The sequence below is a fragment of the Aspergillus steynii genome (assembly GCF_002849105.1).
Source record: "Aspergillus steynii IBT 23096 chromosome Unknown P170scaffold_9, whole genome shotgun sequence".
NCBI lineage: Eukaryota > Fungi > Ascomycota > Eurotiomycetes > Eurotiales > Aspergillaceae > Aspergillus > Aspergillus steynii.
Window position 1 is genome coordinate 280,838 of NW_020194406.1, and position 26,172 is coordinate 307,009.

The 26,172-nt window shown below is 50.0% G+C and overlaps 12 protein-coding genes across 12 annotated transcripts; 7 read left to right on the top strand and 5 right to left on the bottom strand.

The window, feature by feature from the left end:
- Positions 1-394: 394 nt before the first annotated feature.
- On the bottom strand, positions 395-2,647 carry P170DRAFT_392267 (PAP2 domain protein). Its single transcript, XM_024845969.1, has 5 exons — positions 2,415-2,647; positions 2,138-2,354; positions 1,307-2,068; positions 749-1,245; positions 395-683 (listed from the first exon to the last, which is right to left on the bottom strand). Exons 1-5 carry the CDS (start codon positions 2,455-2,457, stop codon positions 616-618), a joined length of 1,587 nt encoding a protein of 528 aa, XP_024699491.1. The 5' UTR covers positions 2,458-2,647; the 3' UTR covers positions 395-615.
- Positions 2,648-4,089: 1,442 nt separating this feature from the next.
- On the top strand, positions 4,090-5,888 carry P170DRAFT_513423 (Rho4-like protein). The gene is made up of 3 exons (XM_024855107.1): positions 4,090-4,742; positions 4,801-5,004; positions 5,060-5,888. The coding sequence occupies exons 1-3, from the start codon at positions 4,455-4,457 to the stop codon at positions 5,420-5,422; spliced, it is 855 nt and encodes a 284-aa protein (XP_024699492.1). The 5' UTR covers positions 4,090-4,454; the 3' UTR covers positions 5,423-5,888.
- P170DRAFT_392273 (DASH complex subunit DAD1) lies at positions 5,861-6,642 on the bottom strand. The gene is made up of 3 exons (XM_024845970.1): positions 6,351-6,642; positions 6,215-6,277; positions 5,861-6,154 (listed from the first exon to the last, which is right to left on the bottom strand). Exons 1-3 carry the CDS (start codon positions 6,438-6,440, stop codon positions 6,005-6,007), a joined length of 303 nt encoding a protein of 100 aa, XP_024699493.1. The 5' UTR covers positions 6,441-6,642; the 3' UTR covers positions 5,861-6,004.
- A 1,223-nt stretch (positions 6,643-7,865) lies between these two features.
- Positions 7,866-10,529, top strand: P170DRAFT_430101 (FAD-dependent oxidoreductase; the record flags this gene model as incomplete). The annotated part of the gene is made up of 5 exons (XM_024847930.1): positions 7,866-8,173; positions 8,227-8,498; positions 8,553-8,923; positions 9,003-9,724; positions 9,782-10,529. 5 exons carry the CDS (start codon positions 7,866-7,868, stop codon positions 10,527-10,529), a joined length of 2,421 nt encoding a protein of 806 aa, XP_024699494.1.
- A 720-nt stretch (positions 10,530-11,249) lies between these two features.
- On the bottom strand, positions 11,250-11,588 carry P170DRAFT_368434 (uncharacterized protein; the record flags this gene model as incomplete). Its single annotated transcript, XM_024844860.1, has 1 exon — positions 11,250-11,588. One exon carries the CDS (start codon positions 11,586-11,588, stop codon positions 11,250-11,252), a length of 339 nt encoding a protein of 112 aa, XP_024699495.1.
- An 882-nt stretch (positions 11,589-12,470) lies between these two features.
- On the top strand, positions 12,471-12,692 carry P170DRAFT_367963 (uncharacterized protein; the record flags this gene model as incomplete). The annotated part of the gene is made up of 1 exon (XM_024844834.1): positions 12,471-12,692. A coding segment is annotated over one exon (222 nt), but the record flags the coding sequence as incomplete, so codon positions are not given.
- A 747-nt stretch (positions 12,693-13,439) lies between these two features.
- On the top strand, positions 13,440-16,607 carry P170DRAFT_367637 (uncharacterized protein; the record flags this gene model as incomplete). Its single annotated transcript, XM_024844817.1, has 4 exons — positions 13,440-13,868; positions 13,926-14,400; positions 14,450-15,262; positions 15,313-16,607. The coding sequence occupies 4 exons, from the start codon at positions 13,440-13,442 to the stop codon at positions 16,605-16,607; spliced, it is 3,012 nt and encodes a 1,003-aa protein (XP_024699497.1).
- A 1,349-nt stretch (positions 16,608-17,956) lies between these two features.
- Positions 17,957-18,214, bottom strand: P170DRAFT_367848 (uncharacterized protein; the record flags this gene model as incomplete). Its single annotated transcript, XM_024844826.1, has 1 exon — positions 17,957-18,214. One exon carries the CDS (start codon positions 18,212-18,214, stop codon positions 17,957-17,959), a length of 258 nt encoding a protein of 85 aa, XP_024699498.1.
- Positions 18,215-19,044: 830 nt separating this feature from the next.
- On the bottom strand, positions 19,045-19,485 carry P170DRAFT_440531 (uncharacterized protein). Its single transcript, XM_024850098.1, has one exon. It carries the CDS (start codon positions 19,248-19,250, stop codon positions 19,056-19,058), a length of 195 nt encoding a protein of 64 aa, XP_024699499.1. The 5' UTR covers positions 19,251-19,485; the 3' UTR covers positions 19,045-19,055.
- A 66-nt stretch (positions 19,486-19,551) lies between these two features.
- P170DRAFT_281608 (uncharacterized protein) lies at positions 19,552-20,972 on the top strand. The gene is made up of 2 exons (XM_024843193.1): positions 19,552-20,242; positions 20,349-20,972. Exons 1-2 carry the CDS (start codon positions 19,736-19,738, stop codon positions 20,640-20,642), a joined length of 801 nt encoding a protein of 266 aa, XP_024699500.1. The 5' UTR covers positions 19,552-19,735; the 3' UTR covers positions 20,643-20,972.
- A 408-nt stretch (positions 20,973-21,380) lies between these two features.
- P170DRAFT_430105 (cholinesterase) lies at positions 21,381-23,370 on the top strand (the record flags this gene model as incomplete). Its single annotated transcript, XM_024847931.1, has 6 exons — positions 21,381-21,635; positions 21,691-21,695; positions 21,741-21,928; positions 21,975-23,003; positions 23,057-23,236; positions 23,297-23,370. 6 exons carry the CDS (start codon positions 21,381-21,383, stop codon positions 23,368-23,370), a joined length of 1,731 nt encoding a protein of 576 aa, XP_024699501.1.
- Positions 23,371-24,024: 654 nt separating this feature from the next.
- On the top strand, positions 24,025-25,753 carry P170DRAFT_467934 (aminoglycoside phosphotransferase family protein; the record flags this gene model as incomplete). The annotated part of the gene is made up of 3 exons (XM_024852505.1): positions 24,025-24,321; positions 24,371-24,761; positions 24,822-25,753. The coding sequence occupies 3 exons, from the start codon at positions 24,025-24,027 to the stop codon at positions 25,751-25,753; spliced, it is 1,620 nt and encodes a 539-aa protein (XP_024699502.1).
- Positions 25,754-26,172: the final 419 nt, after the last annotated feature.

The following is a 26,172-nucleotide window of genomic DNA, read 5'->3' on the forward strand; positions in this document are numbered from 1 at the left end:
ATATTGTAATTTTAATGGGGTTTTAGAGTTCGGAAAGTTTTATTTGGCCATGGAGTTCAAGCAATCCATATATATATTTGAGTACGGGTTTCCCGCGAAGTAAGGAGATTGGCGATCATACTTCCCCAAGGCTATTTGGAAGGTAAAACGCGTCTTACTTTGATCCGCAGATGCCTATCTTTATTTTGCTGTAATTTGACTGCTAAAATAATTATGGATGAGGGTTATTGTGAAGTTTTGATGGTTTGTTGACGTGTTGCAAGGCGCGGATGGCTTCGTCTACAAGTTGTTGCCATGCGCCTAAGGCATCCGCTTGCGGCTCGAATCAATCACAAGGACCATCTTGGTTACTTTCAATTCCTTCTGATTGGAACGCAGTTGTTCGCATCGAAATCTGTAGATCTGCATCAAATTCATACTTTCTAGTCTCGTCAGGCACGTTGACTTCCAAATACAGGTCATAATACATCTGCCTTCAAAATCCCGCCCGTTAAAATCATATATACAAGAATGTCAAATATCTTACAGCGATCGCGCGGACAGCTTGATTAGCTGAGCCGGAGATCAAAGTGTACCTCCAGAGCCAGGGAATCACTCGGTCTGGCTGCCCAGTATTTAGTTGGGGCCAAGGCCGATATGCTCAAAGAGAAGAGGTGCCAAATCCATTGCAATCCATGCGATTCCTATTGTTCCGTTGTCAGTATCTGGTGTGGGATGTTGCAAGGTCCAAGGTCCAAGGGAATCATACCAGAATAGACAACCAGCTTGGTAATCACCTCCACGTCGTATCGCACGCGGGGTCTTTTGATCTGCGAGAAAACCTCGTCCTCGTCGGGCTCGACGGGCTCTTGTTCAAAGGCAGGGAAAGGTTCCGTCTCCGGCGACAGGCGGGAGTTGGTGTCGACACCGGTCGCAATGCGCGGGCTGCCCGTCCCCATCATGTTCTCGTATTCGTGTAGTTTCGACTGTTTGCGCGAGAGTCGCGGTGTTGCGTCGAGTCTAGACGAGTCGTGATCGTTTTCCGTCTCTTCCGGCACGGGGGCCGTCATCTTGCCGTTGGACAGACTCTCCCGTCTGCGCTTCTCACGATATGCCAGCGTCTCGTAGGCATCGGCTTCGGACTGTGGACCGACCGAAATGGCGCGTCTTCTGGGGTGGCGAATGTTCTTCAGGATCGAGGGGATATCGGAGAAGCTGGGGAGGACTTCGTGATCCTTAAGGTGCGAAGGAACTTTGGTGTACTCGCTGTGGTTTCGGCACTGTTAATGACCGAATTTATATTTATCGCAACCGGGAGTGCACTTACGAAGCCTTAGTGAAGAATCGCCGGGGAAGGATAAGACCAAGCTTTTCCAAGCCACGGAACACCGGCGGAAGAATCCGCAGAAGGAAAGGTTTCATACTGGCTCTCCAAGCGAAGAGTAGAAGCACTCCGATGACCAGGCGCAGAACGGTTTTAACTAGTCCCAAGTTCTCGATGCGATACGGGATCGGAGCGACGGCGAACTCGGCTTGGGTAAGTGCAAGGTGCCAGTATGCTGCTTGCGCTCCCAGCAAAACTCCCGCAAAGGCCACGCTATCGTCGAAACAAGGACAGTCATCCGCAGGCTCGGGGTGGATGCGAACGAGAACCAGAATGATCAGCACCACTGCCAGAACCTCTTTGTTACGCCCTGCGATCGCATATTCTTCCATAATCGGACCGTACGTGTACTGGACAAAAGCAAGGAGAGCGCCAAGCGACGAACCCACAATCACGTCGAAGAATCCATGCATGCCGCAGTACAAGCGACCAAGGACAATGGAAAAGACATATAGATAGGTTATGGCCTGGAGGATCAAGTTGACGGTGGGACTCAGAGGGTTTTCATCCGAATTGAGTAGGGCGAGTCCGTACACGGCGACCGAAACGGCGTTTGTCGAGTGCGTCGAAGGAAAGCCGTATTCTAAAGCAGCAGAGCCGGACATCGTGATCCGCTGCAGCGGAGGAGAGAGTGGGCGCGGAAGACATAGCAAGTCTTTGATGAATCCACTGAAGAATACACCGGATGCTAACAGATTGACCATTCTACCGGCGCGCAAAATGTTAGCCTATCCGATCCGATCCTTCGGGTACGCGATGATTCCCAGCACCTACCCACGGCCCAAGCTATTGTATCCACTCCAGAACAAGATCGGCAGGAAGACCATAAAGAACGTGTGGGTTCCCAAATTGGCCGTAAAGGCGAAGTAGGAGTCGAGAGTCGGAGTCCGCACCTTCTCCTGCGCCCAGGCGAGATACGGCGTCTCAAACCGGACCAGAGGCAGCAGCTTCTGTCGGGGCCAATACCGCCATGACGGGAGTTGTCTCTGATCTAGAAGGCGTCAACCATCACACCGATCGGGATGCGCCGAGCTCGGGGAACTCGACGTACAGTGATTGAGGCCTCGCAGGCCGGCATCAGGCTTGCCACCCATTATATTATTGTGGATGGTCGTATCCGGAACGATCGATCTCAAGGAAGCGATTGCGGATTACCCCATAGATCGAGGTCCAGCCGGGATTCAGGAAGCGCTGCACTGGTGACAATGCCTCCGGATGCTCATAAGCACAAAAGGGGGAGACTTGCGTGTCTGCCGGATTGCGATACACCCTCAGGGGGAAAAAGGACAGCGAGATCACTAAACTCCGGCATCACAATTTGTCCCGCGGTATCCAAGCGGTTGCGGCTTTGGGCGGTCAGCGGCTTAGTCAGAGCCGGTACGAATACGACGGCCAAGATGGGGATTATCATGAGTCGGCCTTGATAATTGGAATATTGTTGACGCGTGCTAGTTACCTACGAGGTAATGAGCAGTTAAAACCATCTGCTGTTTGGAATGGGCCTTCCCACTGGACATCGGCCATGTCTGCCCACGGAGTGACTGTCTGCGGAGTACCGGCACTAGTACTACTGTATATAATCAACCACCTCCAGTACTATCCATGGAAGTATAAGATCTTGTGTCGACATCTAGTACTAGTAGTACTCCGCCAGACTTGCGCTACAAGGTTGGTACAGAAGGATAGGAGAATAAATTATCTAGATACGGACTTGGCTCAAAATGCTGCCATCATTGTTCGCCTGTGTAGATTGTCAATGTACTTTACGCAGCGTGATTTATAAACCATGGATGGATCGATGCTTCTTCATTGGACAGTGGACTGTGGTACTCCAAAAGTCCCTATGATTCTCCCACCTGCTACTTCGATCTATGCATACTCGTGCCTGCAGTCACACTCAGCCGCAGCACTACTGCGAACTATGCAGGTCATCTTTTAGCAGGAGGCAGCTAATCTGCAGTCTAAGCAGCAGATATCACTCTTGATGGCGGATGAGAGGGGTTTACTTGGAAGTGATTGGGCATTGCTATACCCAATATGATCCTATTGCCTCCCTTAGCGTAGATCCTTCACATGTTTGAACTAGACAGAGGTTTCTTTTGTTTACCACTGTTTCGAAGCGAGGAGTTGTTATTTGCTATCTCCAAGTCAGGGAATCCCACAGTTAAGCGCGAGGAGCTCTTTAATTTTCTTCTTTTCATGCCTGCGGGATTTCTTTGTGGCTGCCTCTACTCCCCCATAGTCAATTGGACAATTGGAAGTGTCCACTATCTACCATCTCCTACCCGCAAGATTGCACAACCGGGAAAACAAAGAACCACACATGAGGCATTGTTGCAAGGCTGTCGGGCATACGACTAGCGCGTTCTATGGAGAACCAAGGAAACCAAGGACCGTAGGGCAAGGAATCAGTGACGCTGCCAAGGCGCAGGCACAATAGCAGTTTCAAGATGGCCGGGACGTCCAGATTGAATTGTCGATTATCCGGGTCACCCCCGACACTAAGAAACAGGATCCGATTTCTCGATCGGAGCGGTGACAGGCCAGACCAGGGCGAATCACCTAAAAATAAACGGCGATGACTGGTTCAGGGACTGGGAAGGGGGAGTGACAGCGGAGCTGGTGCGTCATCTGTCCCGCGGCGTTGCCATGGCAGCCCATCGGCCCGTAAACATCGGTTTCACGTCAGCTGCGACCTCGTTGTTAGAGCAGCCATGGATGAGCGATCTCGACCGGGAGCCTGGCCTTCATCCCTTTCTTCCACCGTTTCTTCTTTGTTCTGTTTGCGATCTTCGTGATTCTTTCTCTCCCTCCTCTCTCGCCCTCTCTCGTCCTCCCTTTCTTCATCCGCTTCAATTATCACCGTCCCCTGGCATTCTCGATCGCTCTACACCGCACCCGAATTGAACGACACATCGACCGGAGTAGACAAAACAAGGAAAAAAAGAAAAGAAAAATCTCCGGCTTCCCCCTCACGAGTGCAGTGGATCTATAATATTCAATAAATCTCAATTCGTCTCGTCAGACCGACACTTCCCCTTTCGGCGGTCCTGGACACCACGTTCTCCTCGAATTTTCCTATCTCGCCAATATGTCAGGTCAGATGTACGACGACCAACTGTATGCAGCCTCGCGACGCCATTCTCTCGCCACTCCTCCACCTTCCATGACCCGCGGACACAACCGGGGACGCAGCCAGAGCGTCCGCGTGAGCAACGGCACCGTTAGCACGAATACCAGCATTTCCAGTGGCCGGGCGTCGGAGGCGACAAATATCACCCAACCGCCGGCGTATTCGAAGAAGTTCGTGGTAGTGGGAGATGGTGGATGTGGAAAGACATGTCTTCTGATCAGTTACTCCCAAGGGTATTTCCCAGAGGTGAGTTGATAGGTAGTTTCCGCCCGTGATAGGTACTGTGGATCTAATACGCTGCTAGAAATACGTCCCCACCGTTTTTGAGAACTACATCACGCAAACGATTCATCGGGCTTCGGGAAAGACGGTCGAGCTGGCTCTCTGGGATACTGCTGGTCAGGAAGAGTACGACCGTCTGCGTCCGCTCTCCTACCCCGAGACGGATTTGTTGTTTGTGTGCTTTGCGATCGATTGCCCTGCGTCTTTGGAGAATGTGATGGATAAAGTACGTCAACCCAAAAGAATCTGATTCGATCAAATCTCGCTAACCGGTATTATAGTGGTATCCCGAGGTCTTGCATTTCTGCCCAACCACGCCAATAATTCTGGTAGGGTTGAAGTCGGATCTGCGGAATAAAAGGACGTGCATCGAGCTTCTCAAAACCCAAGGACTCACTCCAGTCACGCCAGAACAGGGTCAGACCGTCGCCCGGAGAATGAACGCCTCATATGTGGAATGTAGCAGCAAAGAGATGCGCGGAGTGGATGGGGTTTTCCAAATGGCCGTCGACACCGTTGTCAACGTCGAGGAGGGCTGGAACCACAGCCAAAGCTCTTCGTCCGGCAGTAAACCCAGCGCAGGACGCGGCGGCCCGAGTGTCGGTCCCAAGAAGGTCAAGAAGCGCACCTGCAAGATCTTGTAGATCGCCATCTGTTGGGTATCGTATCGTGTTTGCTTTCCCCGTCTATACTCGCGCCTTGATGTGTTTTGATGTACGCCGAATTAGAAGCCTGGTTGCTTTGGCGGCTTTCCACTGAGACCCGACTTTCTGTCATTTCGCCCAGACTGTTATCTGTCTTGCCTTTTTTCTTTTTCTTTTTCTTTCTTGCTAATGGCGGCCTTCTGATGATTATGTGATCCCATGTTGTTATACCTGTTCTGTCCCTTGATGAATGTTTCCATAAATCACGATTCTCCCTTTCTATCCCTCTCCCTCCTATTCCTTTCTCCCGGCCCCGATTTTTGCTTTCCTTGAGCCTGGCCCCTGTTTCAATTCTTGATGTCTGTCACGAACTCGGTCTGAAGGCCACTCTTCCGCATGCATGGGGTGGGTGTTTATTGGCGCAAGCGAAAATCCCATGTAACTGAATCAATAAATTGTCTATTTGATATGTTGGTATCTGCCTCCCGATAATAAACAAAGTGCGTAAATGATGAACAACAAAAATCCTAGACCGGAACACCCCTTAGCATGCAATCATGTCGAATCGTCTTCTTTCATAGCTTATGAGTCCTGCTCATGGACCTCGCTCTGCCCCTCCTCTGGGTGATGTTCTTTCTGCTTCCCGGCACTCTCGGCCTCTGGCTCCGGCTTGGCCATGAAGTTCTCAAATTGGGACCAGAGGGCCTCCACGGAGCCGAATTCATTGCCCACCTTATCGTAGTTAGTGAGATGTCATCGCAGATGAGGGGACAATTCAGTAGGGATACTCACCGAGATAATGCTCTCTAGGTTTCGGTTCAGTCGGTTGATATTTTGGAGGACTTCCTCCATGCCCTGAGAGAAATTAGCCACACTACCCCATGAGAGTCCCTGACGACACTGGAGAGTGTAGAAAAGTAATACATACCCCGGCAATCTCTCGCACTAGCTCTTCGCGCTGCTGCTCGAACACCGTGGGCGTTGAGGATCGTGGTTTCGAGATCGGCGTGGTCGACATCTTGCGCGTCTTCAATTAATTAACAGCTCGTTATTGGACCAGATCGGATAATGTGGCAAGGCAAAGCGCTTCGTAGATCACAACGATAATAATCAATCAGCCTAAACGAGCTCTGTCTTGCAACGTTCTAGACTAGACAATACAAGCGCGATTGTCGGGGTGTTTTTGCTTGTGGCTGATGCGGGGCTGGTGTTGCCCGATTGGGTATGGTGGCTTTTCGTCGCCTGGGGCACGTGCTTTCTGCCTTAGGCCGCTGACCGCCTTTTTGCAAGTGGAGCGGAAGATGTTTTGTTGATGTCGATCTCTCGGAAAGCGTCGGGCTGAGCGAATTTTCCTTTTTCTTCTACGGAGTTGCTCTCGACCTTCTCTCTTTGGCTCTAGTGTGCTTTTTTCCCTTGCTAATTCGCTCACTGTGAATGACCTGTGGCTAGCTGAGGATATTCTGTACGATTGCGGCGTAGGCCCGGTGGTGGGCCTTGAGTCCTTGACGCCTCCTAGTGGGAAGGTCCCATCTTAGCGCCAGCTCAGTATCAACAATGAGATCAAAGAACCTTCCTGAGTTTCTGGCTCGATGATAACGTGATAGTCTCTGGGCCAGAACTTTATTTCATCAGTCACAATGAGGACGGATCAATATTGCCGCCTTGGAGCCAACCTCGACGAAAGGAAAGAAACGAACCGGCGGTAGCTAGCACAAATTTGTTTGCCGACCAGAATGCTTATGATCTGCTCTCCAATAACAACGGATGATGACACCGACCGCGCGTTGAATGATTGGATGATTGAATCAGGAGCCCTGGAGCCTTCAGTGGTTGCCAATCGATTACAACTGCAGAACGTAGAGCACATGCGGGAAGTCTCGTCGGGGATGGCGGTTGCTGTGTTTGCAACTGTCAGGTCTTCTTCTTCGCCAGAGGACCTCAGTTGATTGCGGCTTTCGTGGCTTCGACGATGCTTGATCTACGCAGTACCTACTAGCCACTCCACTGTCTTTGATGATTTGCCAAGCCTCAGCCTACGGTGCACAAACTACACCACCACCGATTGTCTTTTTAAGATGGATGCTCTCATGCAGAAAAATATGATGTTCTGCCAAAACAAGACCAATATAACTCTCGGCATTAAAAGCTGACATACCCATTGGTGGCTTACCCCTCTCTGTAGCGTGCCAAGATTTTCACGAGGGGATGAACCTCGAGCGCTTGATATCCGTTGAGGATATTGCTACATTCCATGTTCTTTTTATAGTTTCTGGAATGCCCTAACTTGTCAAACTTTGGATTTGACAACGGTTGCTGATTTATATCGCGGGCTTGAAGACGAGCTTTGCAGAAACGTATTGGCATTTGGGACCCCGCGAGATAGACCGACTTTTGGCCCCATCGATTGCAGACCAAAGAGAGACGAACCTGTGTGCGCAACGGCATGGAGGAACTTCAGCCCAAGAAGGGCTTCAGAGTCGTGATCGTCGGGGGATCAATCGCGGGACTAACCCTCGCGCATTGCCTGAAAAGACTGAATATAGACTACGTGGTCCTTGAATCTCGGAATGAGATTGCTCCCCAGAGTGGTGGCTCTATTGGATTTACTCCAAATGGAGGTCGGGTTCTCGACCAATTGGGAATATTTGATGACGTGCTGGAGGAAGTAGAACCGCTGAGAAAATCAATCAACTGTTTTGGAAGCGGTAGACTGATCGTGGAAAGCGACGACATGGCTGTTTTGCACGAGAGGTAGGCATCTGGATTCTGCTTACAAGTTGATGTCGACTTATTGAGCCTCATAGACATGGATATCCGACTGTCTTTCTCGATCGACAGATCTTCTTGCGTATCATTTACAGAAATCTACAAGAGGACCAGTCCCGTGTCTTCCCGGGAAAGAAAGCCATTCAAGTCGAACATACTGATTCTGGTATTTTGGTGCAGTGCGCTGATGGATCCCAATTCAGTGGCGACTTGGTTGTCGGAGCAGATGGGATTCGAAGCGCTGTTCGACAGGAGATGTGGTGCCATATGAGTCCCCAATTGTCCAGCGTGGTAGATCGTGAAAGGAAAAGTACGTCTGAAACTACTCCATTGCACTGTAGACTATGCGCTAACTTTATATCAGAAATGAAAGCAGAGTATTCATGTGTATTTGGAATTTCATCCGCAACACCGGGGTTGACCCCAGGGCATGTACACCGAAGCTTCGCAAAAAATGCTTCTTTTCTCCTGGTCGTGGGGAAACATGGCCGTGTATTCTGGTTCTTATATACCAAAATGAGTCAAACCTTTCAAGGTTCGTCGATCCCTCGGTTCACTTCGGAAGATTTGGATCAAACTGTCAGCCTGCACCTCGAGAAATACGTTGGGCCAGGCGTTCCCTTTGCATCTGTCTACAAGAATGTCATTGTCAAGGCGTATGCCCCGCTTGAGGAGGCCTTCTTCGAGTACTGGACCTATGACAGGTTTGTTTGTATCGGAGATTCTGTTCATAAGGTAAGAATTGCTGGATCATGTTTGGATAATGTTGCTTCGAATCTAACCGTATATCAAAATGACACCCAATATTGGCCAGGGCGGGAATTGCGCCGTTGAGACTGCTGCCGCACTGGCGAACCATATCAAATCGCTTCTTGATTCGTCGTCTTCATCATACAGTTTATCAGACCTTCGCGATTGTCTATCCGCCTGGCAGAGTAGGCGCCAGCCGCCAGTGAGGGCACTCTGCAGCAATGCATATTTTCTCACTCGTCTAGAGGCATTGGCAACTCTAAAGCACATTTTCATAGTCCGATACATTTATGCTCATATCGGCGGGTTCTTGGTCGACGAAACGACAAAAGGGTTCATTGCTTCCGAAAAACTTGATTTTCTACCGTCCCCAAAGCGATCTCTCACATGCCAGATTCCATTTGACGATAAATACCGGAATCTGCGGAATGAATCATTTTGGAAGCGGCTTTTTTGGGGGATGCCTTTGTTCCTCTGCATGTTGGGTGCAGTTATGGCCATGAATACAACACTCGCAAAGCTCATGCCTCTCTTAGAGCAAATAGTCTCCGCGGGAACCTGGAAGGCAAGTTCCGGCGAAACTTTGGATCTGCGACCACTATATAAGATAGGATTGCTGGATAAAACCCTGGGGCCTATCACTGTCTGCTTCCTGCCGTCTCTCACTGGCTCGGATCCATTGTCCCGACTTCATATGATCTCGTTTTTGGCCGACTGTGGATCGCTCTTTGGAATCTGGATCCTAGAGAGCTATCGACGAAACCATGGAAGTGGATATGTCATATTGTATGTGATTAAGCTTCTATCCCATCTGTCTATGCGAGTTACTGATAGGGTGTCTAGTACTACGGTGCTTGGGATGATCGCCCAGATCTTTAGTATCGCCATAACTGCACCGGTTTATTTTCTTATGGACTTTCTTCAATCGCCGCTATCCAACATGCTTGTGGGCGATCAAGGACCTGTGCGCGTACCAGCCGCGAAAGCCCTCCTGCCAGCTCTCATACTTGGGTATTATCTCTTAACTTGGGCTAGCTTCGTGGTCCCGGGTCTGGCCCTGAAGCAACGGATGAACGCTCTCTGGCAATTATTCCCTGTTCTTATTCCTGTATTACAGCGCGCATTCATGTCTAATAGCAGGAATCGCCCCATTGCAAGCACGGATCAACCCCGAAGGAATAGCAGACAGAGTATTATCCATGTCCGCGTCACCGTACTCACGCTCGCAGCCATTTCTAGTATCGCATTCCTCCACGTCCGCTTTTCCGTCCCAGAGCATTCATCTCTGACAGACATATTCATACCAAAGTTGTCGGACTACTATTCGCCTATCACATCGCTTTCTAGCGGAATGGGCCGTCTTCTGCGATATGACGAGGTCTTCTCGCTAGGATCAGGGATGGCGTGGATTTTATTATCTTTGCGAGATATGCAGCTGTATGGAATTCCGATTCCATGGCTTAAGGTGGTGGGAACTTTGGCGGCTATAACGTGGCTCCTGGGACCGGGGACTGCGTTTGCTTTGGGGTGGCTTTGGAGAGAGGAGATGCTGGCGGACAATTGGACGAGAGTGTTTGAGAATCGGGGGTAGTCATGCTTCTGTAGGATGGATTGGGCATATTCTCCCAATTTAACAAAGTAAAAGACAGTTCAGAATCATTTATCTGATTGCTAGTAGATGGAGAGATAGCATCTTCGTACCAGCTTTAAATTACACGCATTCTAAGTTAACTACGGAGCAGGAGTAACTAGACTTTTAATTTAATTTATTTAGATATACGCTATAATCTGATTATTTTTAACATTTTTGTTTTCTCTAACTCTTCTTTTTCATTTGCACTTATTTATAAATTATAGATATTTTTAGCTAGCCAGGTAGGATCCTGACTTCTTTATATCTTACCTTGTAAATATAACTTAACATTAATGATACTTTACTTTGCTCTCCTAGCAGTATGCAGACTACTATTAACTATGAAGCTGAATAGAAACGAATGATTATGATTGCGAAGCTAATAGGTGTGTTGTAAAGAACATGAGGACTTCCGCCCGTAGGCAACAATAACAGTTCTTCGATCTGCCTCCCTCCTTCCGTAACCTTGGGCTCCGAATGACAGCGATATATTCCCGAAAACGTCCTATATATTGAGGTAAGATAACTATTGTCTAAGAAATAATATTTGTAATTCTGCGAGAAACGGACTTACTCGTCATTTCTTCCCTCCGAAGCAAGAGTTCCAATATGTCATGTAGGTCTCGGAACAAATCCTTGGGCTCTCCATATATCGCCTGCCATCTCTTGGAAATCGTCTTATGCAATTTGAATCGGGGGAATAGTGCTGGGAACAGGCGGTATCACGATATCATCAATAGACAAGTGAAGCGGTGCACCCGTAACAACGTACTGACTATTCTCAAGGGCAACCGTGACAGCTGCTATTCTCTGTGGGGCAAGCTGTCTTGGAACTCGACAACTGTGGCCGTGTATAGGAGGCGTATTTTCCCACTTTTCAATCAAAATATAAGGTCGGTCCGAGTCGATGGATAGAAGTAATGCAATCTTAACCTGGCCTTCGGAGCGACTGAGCCACCAACGGCAGTCAACTCTCAACCTGCCGAGACCCTCACTATAACCCACTTCAAGCACCATGAGATTCGTAGGGCTCTTTGGAGTAAGGCCCGTCTTTCACGCGCCCCGAGCCTGTAGGGTCCATCTCTTTGTTGAGGCCAAGAGACGTTAGCTGTCTTTCAAAAACATCGTTAAAAGATCTGCTTCCAGTCTGGTAAATATTGGAGGGGATTCGCAGAATCAACTTCCTAAGATCGGCATTATAAAACAGTCTTGCTGACTTGAGAAACGATGGACGGCGTTCCTCCATAAGTTTCTCTACAATGTCCGGGCTGACATGCTCGGCGATAATGTAGGGGTGTTGGAGGTTTTGGCGGACAGCGAACTGGATGTTTTTAATCGTTGATGCTAGCGTATGAGGAATATTCACGGGTAGTCCCTCGAAAAAGTCAAACTCAGGCATGATGGGATCCGATTTGTGAGTCTGGTATATCGAAGGAGAGGTCAGGGGTGTCACTCAGGTATTTAAAGCTAAGCGGGAACTTTATTTGACATGGATGAGGTCAATGTGATTGCGGAATGACAGGTTCGTGAGGTCTGATCGAGCAATATAGTGATGAATGGTATGATATTGGAATGGTGGTAGGTATGGTGTAGGAACATACAACCTTTTCGCCCGTAGGCAGCAATTCAATCAATATCCTGTAGGAGGAAGCTACGGAACAGCTTTCGTCCCAAACGTCGAAGTCCCCTGATGACGCCACAGTGCGATATTGTATATTACGGGCGGATGTCCTCATGTTCTTTACAACACCCATTAGCTTCGCAATCATAATCATTCGTTTCTATTCAGTTTCATAGTTAACAGTAGTCTGCATACTGCTAGGAGAGAACCAAGCCCATCAATCTAGTTTCTCCGCCTCTTCTTGTTCTTCCGCCTACAAGAGCGGGTGACAAAGCCCCATTACAGGGGGTACAATGTGCGTTCAAAGACTCGATGATTCACTGAATTCTGCAATTGACATTAATTATCGCATTTCACTGCGTTCCTCATCGATGCCGGAACCAAGAGATCCATTGATGAAAGTTTTAACTGATGGCGATACAATCGACTCAGACGACAAAACTTCAGACAGTGTTCACGTAGGTGTCTCCGGCGGGCGCTATCTTCTCTGCACTATCTAAGCCAACTAGGAGCGACCGGACTTTAACCTGATTCATCTAGATATAAACCACAATCTGGTTGCCTTCGGTATTTCCTAGCCCGATTCTTCTCTGTGATTCGTGCCGATCTCAAATTGCACGCATTTCTACCCTAGCCAGCCAGGCACGACCCCGACTTCTCCACACCTTACCCCACGAACACAATCTAACCTTGACGATTCTCCACTTTGAAGCCGGGAAGTGGAGGGGTCTTTGCTGTGAGCTCGAGGATTGATGGCGATGGACTTTGGCTTTTGGGCCTCGGACACGTTATGCGGCATGGGCTTGTCGATCGGTGGGTTCATCCGACATTCAACCGAGTACTCTAGGAAGCAGAGCAAGCGGTGCTCGATTCTGAGAGTGATGGAGGGGTAGAGAGCGTGCTCATTATGGGCAGCGTTTTATTCCCTGCTGTTAGAATTAAATAATTCTTGTGGTCTTTCGTGGTAAGCGATCACTATTTCTTCACTCTAAAGTTCAAGTCGGAAATACGCTCAACGTCTCGGGTCCACAGTGAAGCAAGAAAAGAGGAGCGAAGTCGTCATGTCCCGAGCTGGGCCAGCTCGGAATTCCCGGACGATCTCCATCTCGGAATGTGATTCACCGAATGTGCGCGGATGTGGTTGACGATCACTGCTCGGGTTAGAGTTGGGGTTTAAAATGGGTTGCTCCCAGGGTAGAATAGGAGAGGGGGACGACCAAAACTGCATCCATCAGCGACTATTCACTATGAGAAAGCTCGCTCTCTTGTCTACACTGCTGCTACCGCAGTACGGACTGACGGCAGTTAACGACCAGGTCAATGCGGACCTGGACTATGGGAGCTTCGAGAGCCCGTCGAGTCGGATCCGTCCTCGATTTCGGTACTGGCTTCCAGACGCGAGCGTGGATGCGACCGTTGTTCAGAAGGATATCAAAAGTGCAGGAGCCATTGGTGCCGGTGGTGTCGAGTTCGTTCCTTACTACAACTATGGAGAGTCTACGCCTGGGGCAGACTGGTCGACGTATGGATTTGGGACACCCGCATTTGTGAATATCTTTGAGGCTGCTCTAAAGGCTCACAAGGAAGCGGGTATGGTGATGGATTTTGCAATTGGACCAGCTGCAGGACAAGGATTGCCAGCTAGCGCTGACGATGAAGGTCTTCAATGGGACTTGGTGTGTATATGATTTGCTGCGTGCTCGCATGACTAACGCTGATTTGATGAGCTGTAGTCCGCTGCCTCGACTGCCGTCCCATCGAATGGTGTCTTTAATGGCTTGGTTCCTGGCTGGGGCAGAGGAGAGCTGGTGGCTCTGGTGTCAGCCCAAGTTCTGTCCAGTCGAAATCTGAGCAATCCCGGAGCCGGAATTCCTATCTTCGAAACACAACCAAACTATACCCAATACAAGCTGAAGAATGCGACATTACAGGAGTGGTCGCAGAACGTCTCCGCCACAGGCGAGTTGCAATTGAGACTACCCGTTGCAAAAAGAGGCCAAGGTCACAGGCTGTTCGCGTTTTATCAGCACTTGACCCTGCATGAAAATTATCCGAGCACTACTAATGCGTCCAGTTCAATCTTTGACAACGGATCATATGTTGTGGATCACTTCAGTGCTCGAGGTGCGGAGACGGTCACTCGGTTCTGGGAAAAGCATATCCTAAAGGAGGAAATCAAGCCGCTGCTTGCTGCAGTTGGGAATTACGGTGCGTTGAAAGTCCATGAGAAGTATGTACAATGACTAATTAAATGAAGGCTGGGAGGACAGTATCGAGATCGAATCAAACATGTCGTGGACTCGCGCACTTCCGGACATCTTCATGAAGAAGCACGGCTACAGTCTCAAGCCGTATCTTCCCTTGATCATGTACAAGAACAACAACATCAATATACAAAGCGGCGCGCCAGGTACGATTCAATGTATACTGGACACACCAGATCAAGGCTCTGGCTATATCAGTGATTTCCGAAGTGCGTTGCAGGAGGGATACCGCGCATATATTAAACACTTGATAGACTGGGCCAATGAGATGGACCTACAGTTCTCGTCTCAAGTGTCATACAACTTGCCTCTGGACGCGTTGGCAACTGTACCCGATGTGAACACCCCCGAATGCGAAAGTCTCCAATTCAACGACAATGTTGATGGATACCGCCAATTTGCGGGCCCCGCTACTCTGACCGGAAAAAGGGTCATTTCTAACGAAATGGGAGGTGTCCCGTCCAAAGCCTATCAGCACAGAATCACCGATCTGCTGTGGCAGGTAAGCCGTGCCGTCTCGGCAGGCGTCAATCAGGTTGTCCTGCACGGACAGGCCTATACAGGCAACTATCTTGGGACAACATGGCCCGGAAACACACCATTCTGGTATCTCTTTGCTGATCTGTATTCGGAGAAACTTCCATACTGGGACCATGGCTTCTCGGAAGCGCTTAATTATATGGGAAGAGTGCAGTACATCCAGCAGAGAGGACAGCCGAAGATTGATGTGGCTGTTTACAACAAGGACTCGGCTACAGATCCAAACTGGGGGACGGTCTACAATGAGACTGATCTTGCCAAGCAAGGTAAAATGTGCCTATAAAATGCTCTTCGCTCATCTTGCTAACCTAATAAGGTTTCACATACGTATACCTCTCGCCCGATAATTTTGCCCTCCCCCAGGCCCATGTCAAAAATGGGTCGCTCGCACCTGAAGGCCCGGAATTTCGCGCTCTGGTCGTTCCTAGCTCAGCTAATCTCACTAGCCAAGCTGTGCGGGATATCAAAACCTTTGCGCGCGCAGGACTTCCGATTATCCTTTCAGGTGGAGTTCCCAACGCCTACATCTCTAAGGATGGAAATGTAGAGACTTTGACTCGGGAAATCTCGTCGCTACAGAAAGTTGACAATGTCCATCTTGTTTCGGCTGGAAAGACTGCGACACAGCTTCTCGGCCTGGGAGTGACGCCGCGCGTGCAAATACAAAGCAATGGGACATGGTATCCGACCTGGCGAACTAACTCGGATGGCGTTGACTATGTGTATGTCTTTTCCGACATCGACGAATCGATCGGCAATATCAGCGTGGCGACAACTAAGCGGCCACATATCTTCGATGCCTGGAGTGGAAAGCAAACACCTGTTCTTCACTACCAGCAGAAGGCCGGCAAGACCGTGATCCCCCTTCAGCTGGCAGGCAATCAAACCGTCATCATCGGCTTCATGCCTCGTGGGAACGAAGCTCCTCACGCGACTCAGGTCCCATCTTCCGTGATCGGATATAAATATGGAAACAGCACAAGAGACCTACATGTCCATATCTCAGCCGATTCAGACGACACGCCTCTCAAACTATCCAACGGCAAGACGGTCGCTCACACATCTCGAACTCCCAGTCAGCCATACATTCTATCCAACTGGACTCTGACCGTGGAGCACTGGGAACGCCCATCCAACCTTTCCGACGCGTCCATCATCGCCGACAAGCACAATACAACCCACCATCTGAAATCTTTGGTTTCGTGGCAGCAGATTCCCGCCATCGCCAACGTGTCCGGACTAGGCCACTACTCCACCTCGTTAACCTGGCCTCCCTCCGACTCGAGCGAAGCCGCTGACGGAGCGTACCTCTTTCTTCCTCAGACCCCCAACGGCGCGCGCGTGTTCATCAACAATCGCCGCGTCCCCGAATTCGACTACAACGCCCCTAAAATCGACATCGGAGACTACCTTGTCCGCGGACGCAATGAGGTCCGGGTTGTCGTGCCTTCTACGATGTGGAACTACTTGCGGACTATGCTGAACAAACTCCGAAGCGCGGGCAACTCGCCTAACTTCGCGATGATGGAATTGGAAGTCCCAGGGCCTGTGGATAACGGGCTTATTGGCGTGGTACGAGTCGTGCCGTATGTTTCTGTGCGAGCTTCGTGAGGACGCCATCGCTTCTCTGTACATAAATACCATAGCACCATGATCCCTATCGAAGCAGGGATTCTCAAACATTGAAGTGCAATGAACTGAATTAATATACCAGCGATATAATATCACCCGATCGACTCCATCGTAGATCCGATAACCTACCTTCTCAAATTCTCTTCTCGACCAAACAAACCGTTCAAAACCTAGGTGTGGTGTCACAAACCCACCCCTCCAAACAAAGAACCGCCTCGATCCCTGGCCCGTCCTACGCCGTACCATCTTCCCGTCGCACCGCTCATATAACCTAACATTAACAGGTAACAATGACAGGGATTGCTTAACCGCCTAGCCCCCAACTAGAAACTCAACCAATCCAGCAACCAATAATAATCCAACCGGTGGCCCCAAAAGAAACCAAAAAAAGGAGAGAAAATCCGCCCCCCGCTCATGCTCAGTCAGGGCCGTCGGTCCTGCCCAGACCCGACAAAGAAATTACTCGCGCCTTTGTTCCTTGTTAGTGCGTCGGGTGTCAACTTGGTGGGACTATTCTTTGCATGACAAGGCTCTAGAACCGAGATTGGGGATCTAGACCGACGAGGTGCTTTCGGGTGCTGGTTTTTGAGGGTTTGTTTGTTGCGCGGGTCGCCTAAGGTCACCAGGTGGTTTGGTTCCCTATCTAGGGAATTGATCGCGGTTGCACGGAACGGGTTGAAAGAGATAGTCTTTCTTTGAGGGGAGGGTACCGAGGTTGAGGAAATTTATTTTTTTTTTCTTTGACTTCAGTTGGGAGGGTGATTGCCGAGGGGGTTGTTTATCTAGGGGAGTAGACTCAGAATGAGATTACTAGGAGAGTAGTTGAGTTGTAGATGTGATTTTGGTGAGAAACTACTTTACAGGAGGCGAAGCAAGGTGAGGTAATGTAATGTAACACATCCAGAAATAAGCAGGGAACACTGCAATGGGTATCGTATCGTATCGTATCATCAAAGGGTCAGGTGCCGGCGAGTAGGGAGGTAGGTTGTACTCCGTAAGCAGGGTAAACAACCAGGATAGGTCGCGTGTTAGAAAAAGCAGAGAAACATGGAGCTCAAGTAGGTGGAATTCTAACAGGAAAGGACGCTAAGAAAATCAATCATATCATCCATCGTTTTTGGTTCGTATCCATCATAAGAAGCATAAGGGGGCGGTAAGACAACACCCGCTCGACTCGACTCGACTCGTCGACTCGAAGCGGAGGTAGACGCATCGCATCGGATCATATCTATCCTTTTCCGGTCTCAGACCCGACAGGTATAGGTATATAGGTAGTATGTATGAGCGCACGCACGCAGGTATATACGTTGAGTGTATGGAGATGTGGATCATGCCCTCTTCGCCGGAACGAGGATGTTGCTCAATCGCTTCCAGCGCTGCGGCGGCGACGAGGACTGTTCGCGGTCCTTCTCGATGCCTTTTTCGATGCTGGCCTTGGAGGAGGACTGCGTGGAGGAGCGCGGGCGGCTAACGATCGCGTCGTGCGAGGCGAGCACGTCCTCGAGACGGACGTCCGAGTCGGAGATTCTGAGAGGCGAATCTTCGGGATCGAGGAGTTCGATGAATTTGGACGGCATTTCGTGCATTCTTCCTTCTTTTCTTTGAGGGTTGGTTTGGTTGAGAGTTGAGAGGGGTGGGTCGTCAACGACGGTTGGAGAGGTCAAGGTCGAGGGACAGGACGGCCAGGGGTCACGGGATGAGAGGGTGAGCCCTATTCTCCATATGGAGGCTCTGATCTGGAGGATAAAGAGAGGAAAGGAGGTAGATTTCCGAGGAGGGGAAAGTAGGTGACGGGAGAAGAGGGGAGAAAGAGAAAAGAGGAGAGAAAAAGGCAGACGACGGAGATTATATCCCACGGCGGCGGTGGATCGACGGGAGATGAGCGGAGGGGCAGCGCAGGAGGAGCAAGACCAGGGTCGGAAACAAAAAAGGTCTGAAGATGATGCAGGAGCGCTAACACGGTTTAGTGCTGGCGGAGTTTGCCGTGCAGGGATGGCGGATGAGGATAAAGTCCGTGATGGAAAGGATTCGGCTGTATACGACGTGGTAGGCTGACAGGAGCGGGAGATAGGCAGTCATGAAGAAACTGAAGAAGTGCACGGTGAGGCTTTCTTATAATGCGATCGATAGTAAGACTGGGATGACGTGAATTAACGGGATTATTATTTCTGTTCCCTGCATGGAAAACCCGTGTGGTATGCGACACGACCGAAATAGAACGACAGGCCGGGAGGCAGGAGGAATGAAAGAGAGGTCAGGTGTTGATGGAGAGACCTTGGGTGGCGCATCCCATGGCGTGTGCGCGGTGGCTCCTCCAGCGGCGTGATGAGCCTTTATGGTGGTGATAGACCGTCAGTGCGAAGGCGCTGCATGGGATTGACGGAGACCGGCAGCCTAGGGGGGATGGGGCTGACGATGGTTCGTCCGTCATGCTGCACCCTGCGCCGAGTGGATGTGTTCTTCAGTCGGTCCTCCACTGAGCGACCAGCGAATACTTAGCGGCGTAGGTTGCTGGATGGAGGGAGGAAAGAGTGGAAGAGTGGAAGTTCCCCATAACTGCCGACGGAGAGAAAATGTGCCCGCGGGCCAATCACGGGACTGGCATGACGTCGTGGCGGTCATCCTTTTCCTCCGACTTCGTTCGACCTTTACTCGGTGGTTTGTCTTTTCTTTCGCGGGCACTCGAGACTGTGTTCTCTCTCAAGATAGTCTGATCACGAGATCTGATATTGCATCTCCATCTGCACTCCACAAATAGTGCCCTGCAAATACACCAGACGCGAATGTGATGCCGAGCATGCAGCACGATGCACACCACAAGATCAACATCGCCATCGCAACTGCCATCGAGGTAAAAAGGCATGGCCAGCGTTAAAAATAGAAGCCGATCGTATGGATCCCTTTTCCAGCATTCCTGCGTTGGGCAACTCCATCGAAGCCATCGGCAGAGTTGCTCCGGAATTGCGATGCGCGCTCTGCTCGATGACGTCAATGGCCGAGGCACGCGCAGCCAGATTCGTAAGGCAGTCCCCACCCATTTTTGACTTCGCGCTCTTATTCCTTTCTTCACTCCAACCCTCCAACCCCATCCATCGACAAAACCCTCCATGTCTCCCAAACGTGTCAGGAAGAATGGGTCGACCAGCCAACTCCAGCATCAGAATCCACCCTCGCCCCCTTGGTCCGAGAGGAATGTCCCCGGTGACGACTCCCCGGCCCCAGTCCGGAAAGCCAACGCAGAGGCTCCACCCGGTCCCAGTACTAGTCCCCGGACAACCGAGCCCACCGCAGTTTGGGACGACGACGAGGAACCCGCGGATGTAATGGGGATCAGCGACCAATCCATGGGACGTCACCCACGCGACCCGAACGAGTTCGCAGGCACAGGAGGCTACAACGCGCTGAAGACCTACAAAGGACAGTTTTACTCGGGCATGGCGGTCGGAGGCTCGCACACTTGGACCTACGAGCCGGGGACGTGGAAGGAGACAAAGGAGGAGCCGGATCTGTGGAAAATCGACTATCGGACTACCAAGCGACGCGTGAAGAATGCACCCCAGGGGAGTGGCGCCCCCGTTGGAACAGAGTATCACTGGTTTATCGTTGGACACCAGGTACGATCGACCGAGCTTTCGCGTTATTGAAATTTGAGTTTGCATTATTGCGAAGGCCAGGTAAGTGCGATGGTAGACTATGGCTTACATCTCGCAGCATGTCAAGAAGATCGACGCCAATACCTACGAGACCAGCCTCAGCGGATCCAAGTATAAATTGGCATACAAATCGGCAGGATCGAACTCCTGGTCTGTTCCGACGGTCAAGAAGCAGCGGGAGAGAGAAATCGAGTTACTGGACGATGCGAAACAAAGGGTCCAGGGACTCCCCCCCGTGCTCGCTTCGGAGAGAGTAAAAACCGAGAAACATGAGAAGGGCCAGCAGAAACTGGATAGCATGTTTGGGTCGATGGGGACAAGTTCTAAGAAAAGAAAGGTTGACGACCGAGGGGAGGGATAGTCGCTTTTTCTATTGTGATCGATCGACAGGTGTAAGCTATAACCATGGTAATCGCGGTAGGTGAAAAGGTAGGCAGTTGTAATGTGTTGTTTAGTCTTACCGACGTTTTAGACTGAGATCATCGACCCTGAATATCAATCCCAACTCCACACCTCTGAAACATCCGAGCAACTACCGTCCATCGGCATTTGTTTGGCTGAACCCCGCTTTTGTTGAACCAGAATGACTGCGTTTGATGTCGAACCTGCCAGGGTTGAATGCCTCGGTTGATGTACCGAATGCAAGCAAAGGCAGAAAACGCCCCGATCGAATGCCTGAAATCATGTCGAGAATGAGCGATTAATATCACCTGCAGGACCTAGCTCATAGGACAATATAAGGCGTGTTGCCGAGGGGATTGAAGATATTGGCATCACCAAATTGGGCCAACTCGGAATTTATCCCGTCCAGTCAGAGTGTCACTATCCTATTTTTTGAATGAAGGTTACATTTTTGATGGCATCTTGTGCTATAATTTGATAAATCCTCGAAGCTGAATACATCGCCAAGAGTCTCAGACACCACCACCCTGCGCTGGGTTGTATCAAATCCAACAAGCCTGGGCCAAGATGAGCCGTTTTCCCTACAATGGCAGGGGTTTATACCGCGGTTGAATACGAATGCCAAAGTATATAGGGTGCATCACAAGTCACTTCTACGGCAGCTCTAGCAAAGATACAGAGCATCCAACACGCCACAATGTACTGGAAACAGGTCTTTATCTATGTCCTCTCATACTCTATCCTCTGGTCGCGTTCAGCTGCCAATGCCTCCTCTGTGGGTGACACGGTGAATACGACTAGCGGTCTCGTGAAAGGAAAAGCTTCGTCTCTGAGGTCCGATGTCTCCGAGTACTTGGGCATTCCGTATGCAAAGCCACCGAAGGCTGAGTTGCGCTTTGCAGCGCCTGTTTCTGTGGGCCGGGCAAGCGGAGTGCTCGATGCGACGTCTTATGTGAGTGCTCTTACAATAACGATACTCATGGCTAATTCACGGCTAATTTGAATAGAGCCCGTAAGTAGAAATCGTCTGTGGTGGCAATGATACTAACTAATATAGCGATTGTCCCTCGAACCGCATCCCCATGCGCCAGGCACACCTTGGTGGTCCCGTCGGCGAGAAGATCACCAGAGCCCTTTCACAAGAAGACAGTGTTCTAGATGAAGATTGCTTGACCATCAATATCTGGACAAAGCCCCAAGAAGGCGAGAAGAAGAAAGCGGTGCTGTTTTGGATTTATGGCGGAGGTGAGCCATCGCTGGCAACAATGCAAACAGCCCGCTGACTATCCAGGCTTCTCGATCGGTAGTGCTTCGAGTGCCGTCTACGATGGGTCTATCCTCGCAGATGAGAACGACGTGGTAGTGGTTTCTTTCAACTACCGTCTCAACATATTTGGGTTCTCCGGAGCACCGGGTCAGCCATGGAACGTGGGATTGCTGGACCAACGTCTTGCGCTGGAATGGACGAGAGACAATATCGAACGCTTCGGAGGTGATCCCTCTCGAATCACAGTCTTCGGACAGTCGGCAGGCGGTCTCTCTACAGACTTCCTGGCATACAGTTATCCCAAAGACCCCATTGCAAACGCACTCATCGCCCACTCTGGTGCTGCCAGCTCATCACTCTCAGCATCCTCCGGCACCGCTGATATTCGCGAATCCTGGTTCAACGTCTCCAGTAGTCTAGGATGCGGTGGCTCAGACGCCGGCGAAGACACGGTGTCCTGCATGAGATCCAAGAGTCAAGAGGACCTCTTAACCGCCATCGCTTCGATAGGCAGTCAGGGCCTTGTCGGTGGCTTTCTCCCCGTTGGCGACGGGGAGATCGTCCCCAAAGACATCGCCGCTGAAGCCAAAGCCGGCAACTTCGCTCGGATCCCCTTCATGACAGGAAACACGGACAACGAGGCCGGCTTCTTCCTCATAACGGCGCTCGCATACTCAAATCTCACCGCCGAACAGGTTTCCGCACTTCCCATAACCCTAATCAAGCCCCTCGGCGACCTTCTCACTCTCGCCGGCTTCACCTGCCCCGCGGCCGAGGCTGCGGGATATCGAAAACAGCATGACGTTCCGGTCTGGCGATACAGGTACTATGGTGGGAACTATAGCAATACTTATATCGTTCCTGTCGGATCCGCGTATCATACCTCTGATCTTCTCCCGCTCTTTGGGACGGCTCCTGCGGTTACCGAGGTCGATGATACAGAGTATGAAGCTGGGGCGGCGGCTTATATGCGTGATGCTTGGGCGACGTTTGCGAAGCACCCGAAAGACGGACTGGCGAGTCAGTTCCAGTGGCCGAAGTTTAATGCGTTGAGTAGGTTGCTCGTTTATCATGAGTCTACTTTTCGTTTACTGACAATGGTATAGCTCGGTCTCAGGTTCAGTTGTCGTACGGTGAACAGACAGAGGCAAGTTACATCTTCAATGCACAGACGGATAGGTTCTGTTCGATCTTGAAACTGTATGAGGGGATTTCAGCTGACTTGACGAAACTGTTTTCTCGGCTGGGAGGGTCTGGAGGTGCTAGACTGGGGAAGGATTTGAATGGTATGTTTGATAATTGTTGTGAGAAGATAGAATATTACAAGGCTAATGAATTTTATTTAGACATTTTCAGTCAGCCTCTAGACACAGAGAGCTCGTTCAAGAAAGCACTGGATCGACTGAGGGAGCTTGCATGATGCGGATGATGGAGATGAACCCTTCAATCTGCTTCATACTTTTCCCGTTAGAAGTATGCATGATCTGGATTTTATCAATGTCTCAATTCCAAAAAAAAAAAAAAAAAAAAAAAAAAAAAAAAAAAAAAAAAAAAATACATTATTTAACGTTGTTGCCCATGTGTGATATCTCAGTAAAGCAGGACTGTTAATATCTTCCTATATCCTCAGGAACGTCCTCTCGGTTGACAACATGGACCTCATCCTAGTGAGAGAACTCGGAGCTATGAAAGCGAAGCTGAACTGATTTAATTTAGATGGTGCCCTACGACAAAGTGAATGTAGACATGTATTCACCCCAAGCGGGCTATTCATAGACCGCCAAGACCAAGAGGGTTGTCCACGATTCATCCGCAGGCGCTCGGGAACTTCATTCTCCTTGTTCCAAGGTTCGTGGGCATCATGAGAGCTCTTTGCAGGCGTAGCTTGAGCAATGCGTTTAGTGGAACACGGCCCTTGGGATTGCCCTTTTGGCGCAGTTCAACGAAAGCTCACTTCCCTTCTGACACCCGCACAGTGCGTCAATCAGAGAAAAATCAGGGATATATGAGTCACGAACCTGTGAGACGGCACGACGCAAGATATCGCACACCGCGGAACTTTCATACTCTAGACATGGCCCACGATATGGAGGCGCTCAATCGGTTCACTTCAGGCCGATGGCTGTGGCGTGAACAAGAGCAGTTGGCGTGTCGCTACGTCAAGTTTAACTTGCCAAAGCTTGTGGACGTGGCTGCCTCTGCTATTGGATCGGAAGCTTGCGTTCGAATTACCAAAATGACAGAGGGTCAGTACAATAAAGTGTTCTTGCTTACTATGAACGATGGCCGAGAGGTGGTTGCCAAACTACCAAATCCCAATGCAGGAAGGCCTCATTTTACCACTGCCAGTGAGGTTGCAACTATGGACTTCGTATGAAATCTATCTGCTTGTGTGACATCGTTAAAACTGACTTCTCCAGTTGCGGAATGACCTTGGCCTACCAGTTCCCCGCGTTTATGCATGGAGCTCTAGAGCGTCAGACAACCCTGTCGGAGCCGAGTATATCATTATGGAAAAACAGGCTGGTGTGACGTTGAGTGATGTATGGGAGAACATGAAGGGAAAACAGAAAGCCCAGATTGTGCTACAGATTGTCAGTCTTGAGCAGTCCCTTGTTGCTACAAAGTTTAGAAAGTTTGGATCTTTGTACTACAAGGAGGATCTCCCCACGAATCTCGATCCAACGGCATCGTTATTTATCGAAAGCGACGGAAATGAGACACAAAGCTCGAAGTTCAGCATTGGACCTACCAATCATCGTGCATTTTTCGATTTCGGAAGAGGAAAGCTAGATATCGATCGCGGACCATGTGAGTTCTTTTGCTTTGCAAAGATCTGGATCGTGTTTACTGATAACCATGCAAATTTAGGGAACACACTCGAGGAGTTCATGGTAGCGATCGCAAACAGGGAGATTGCCACTGCGAAGGCATATACCAGATACCCGTTAATGCCGGAAGGTCTGTTCAATGGACCTCGGCAATACCAGCCTAGCGCTGCAAAGAAGCTGTTCACGCTGAACCAGTACCTCAAGGTTGCTTCTTATGTCCTTCCGCAGCATGCAGCAACCCATTCATCAGTCCTATGGCATGGGGATCTCAACCTGCAGAATATCTTTGTCGACCCAAACGAGCCCACCAAGATTTTAGGCATCATCGATTGGCAATCCATCAGCGCATGCCCGCTTTTTATGCAGGCCAAACATCCTGCTTTTCTTGAATACCATGGTCCTGCCCCTGAAGAACTAGGAAAAGTTCATCTTCCCGCAAACTTTGATTCTCTTAGCCTTGATGAACAACAAAAAGCCAAGGAATTGCATCAAGCTCAGACGCTGCACAATCTATACTTCGTCCGATCGTTTCAAGCCAACCCAGATGCCTTCCAAGCGTTACAGGGCCAGAATACACTCCGTCATCAAGTGAGTGTCATTCCCGGGTTGACGATAATGGACTACGAACCGTGCCTCAACAGCCTTCTCAGAGACGTGGAAAAAGAACGGATAGACATCGTCGGTGCAAAATCTGACGGCTCCCCGGTGATACCGTGGCCCTTGCAATTGTCAGCTGCCGAAGTCCAGCAACAGGAAGCAGATGCAGATTTGTGGGCCCAGGGTGTGCAACTTATGGACGATTTCATTAAGGATACGGGGAGTTTCAAACACTGGGATGGTAGAGTTAGTGAGACCGACTACGAACTCTGCAAGAAACAACTTGTAGAAGAAATCGAGAGATTTTTGCGTCGCGAGGCCAGAGATGAAGATGAGCGCCAGGCGTGGCTCGGGGTGCTACCATTTGTGGATTGACCAGAGCTTCCACTTTCTAAGGAGTCTTTAACGAGTGGCTGGAAATGTAGCCTGTGGTATTGTGGACCCTGGACTGATTCAGATTAACTCCTCAGACAAGATGTAACTCACCGGCTATTGGGAGAGATTGCATGGTTCTTGGCGGAACAGAATCCGGGATTGAAGGTCTATGTGACTAGTCGCTTTGTAGGACACTTCTCTTCACCATGGATTGTTTTTAGGGAGATTTAGTCTGCGATTCGCAGAAGTTATTGCGCAAAAGACTTCATCGAGATCTTATCGAATTCCCGGTTTGAACAACTCAACTATTCCCCACGCAGCCGCATCGCAGACTGAACAATTTATTCGAGTGGGGGACTCACGTAACGCTCAATTTATTTATGAACTTAATTCCCCGAGCCACGGGCCTGTCAAATCAG

Excerpts from the sequence above, each read along its gene's own strand:
- P170DRAFT_392267 (XM_024845969.1), bottom strand. The coding sequence starts at position 2,457 with ATGGGTGGCAAGCCTGATGCCGGCCTGCGAGGCCTCAATCACT. Across the intron at positions 2,069-2,137 it reads TACAATAGCTTGGGCCGTGG|AATGGTCAATCTGTTAGCAT; the intron begins GTAGGTGCTGGG and ends GCGCGCCGGTAG. Across the intron at positions 1,246-1,306 it reads CGATTCTTCACTAAGGCTTC|CGAGTACACCAAAGTTCCTT; the intron begins GTAAGTGCACTC and ends CCGAAACCACAG.
- P170DRAFT_513423 (XM_024855107.1), top strand. The coding sequence starts at position 4,455 with ATGTCAGGTCAGATGTACGACGACCAACTGTATGCAGCCTCGCGACGC. Across the intron at positions 4,743-4,800 it reads CCCAAGGGTATTTCCCAGAG|AAATACGTCCCCACCGTTTT; the intron begins GTGAGTTGATAG and ends ATACGCTGCTAG. Across the intron at positions 5,005-5,059 it reads TGGAGAATGTGATGGATAAA|TGGTATCCCGAGGTCTTGCA; the intron begins GTACGTCAACCC and ends CCGGTATTATAG.
- P170DRAFT_392273 (XM_024845970.1), bottom strand. The coding sequence starts at position 6,440 with ATGTCGACCACGCCGATCTCGAAACCACGATCCTCAACGCCCACGGTG. Across the intron at positions 6,278-6,350 it reads TAGTGCGAGAGATTGCCGGG|GGCATGGAGGAAGTCCTCCA; the intron begins GTATGTATTACT and ends AATTTCTCTCAG. Across the intron at positions 6,155-6,214 it reads ACCTAGAGAGCATTATCTCG|GTGGGCAATGAATTCGGCTC; the intron begins GTGAGTATCCCT and ends AACTACGATAAG.
- P170DRAFT_440531 (XM_024850098.1), bottom strand. The coding sequence starts at position 19,250 with ATGACCGCCACGACGTCATGCCAGTCCCGTGATTGGCCCGCGGGCACA.
- P170DRAFT_281608 (XM_024843193.1), top strand. The coding sequence starts at position 19,736 with ATGTCTCCCAAACGTGTCAGGAAGAATGGGTCGACCAGCCAACTCCAG. Across the intron at positions 20,243-20,348 it reads GGTTTATCGTTGGACACCAG|AAGATCGACGCCAATACCTA; the intron begins GTACGATCGACC and ends CAGCATGTCAAG.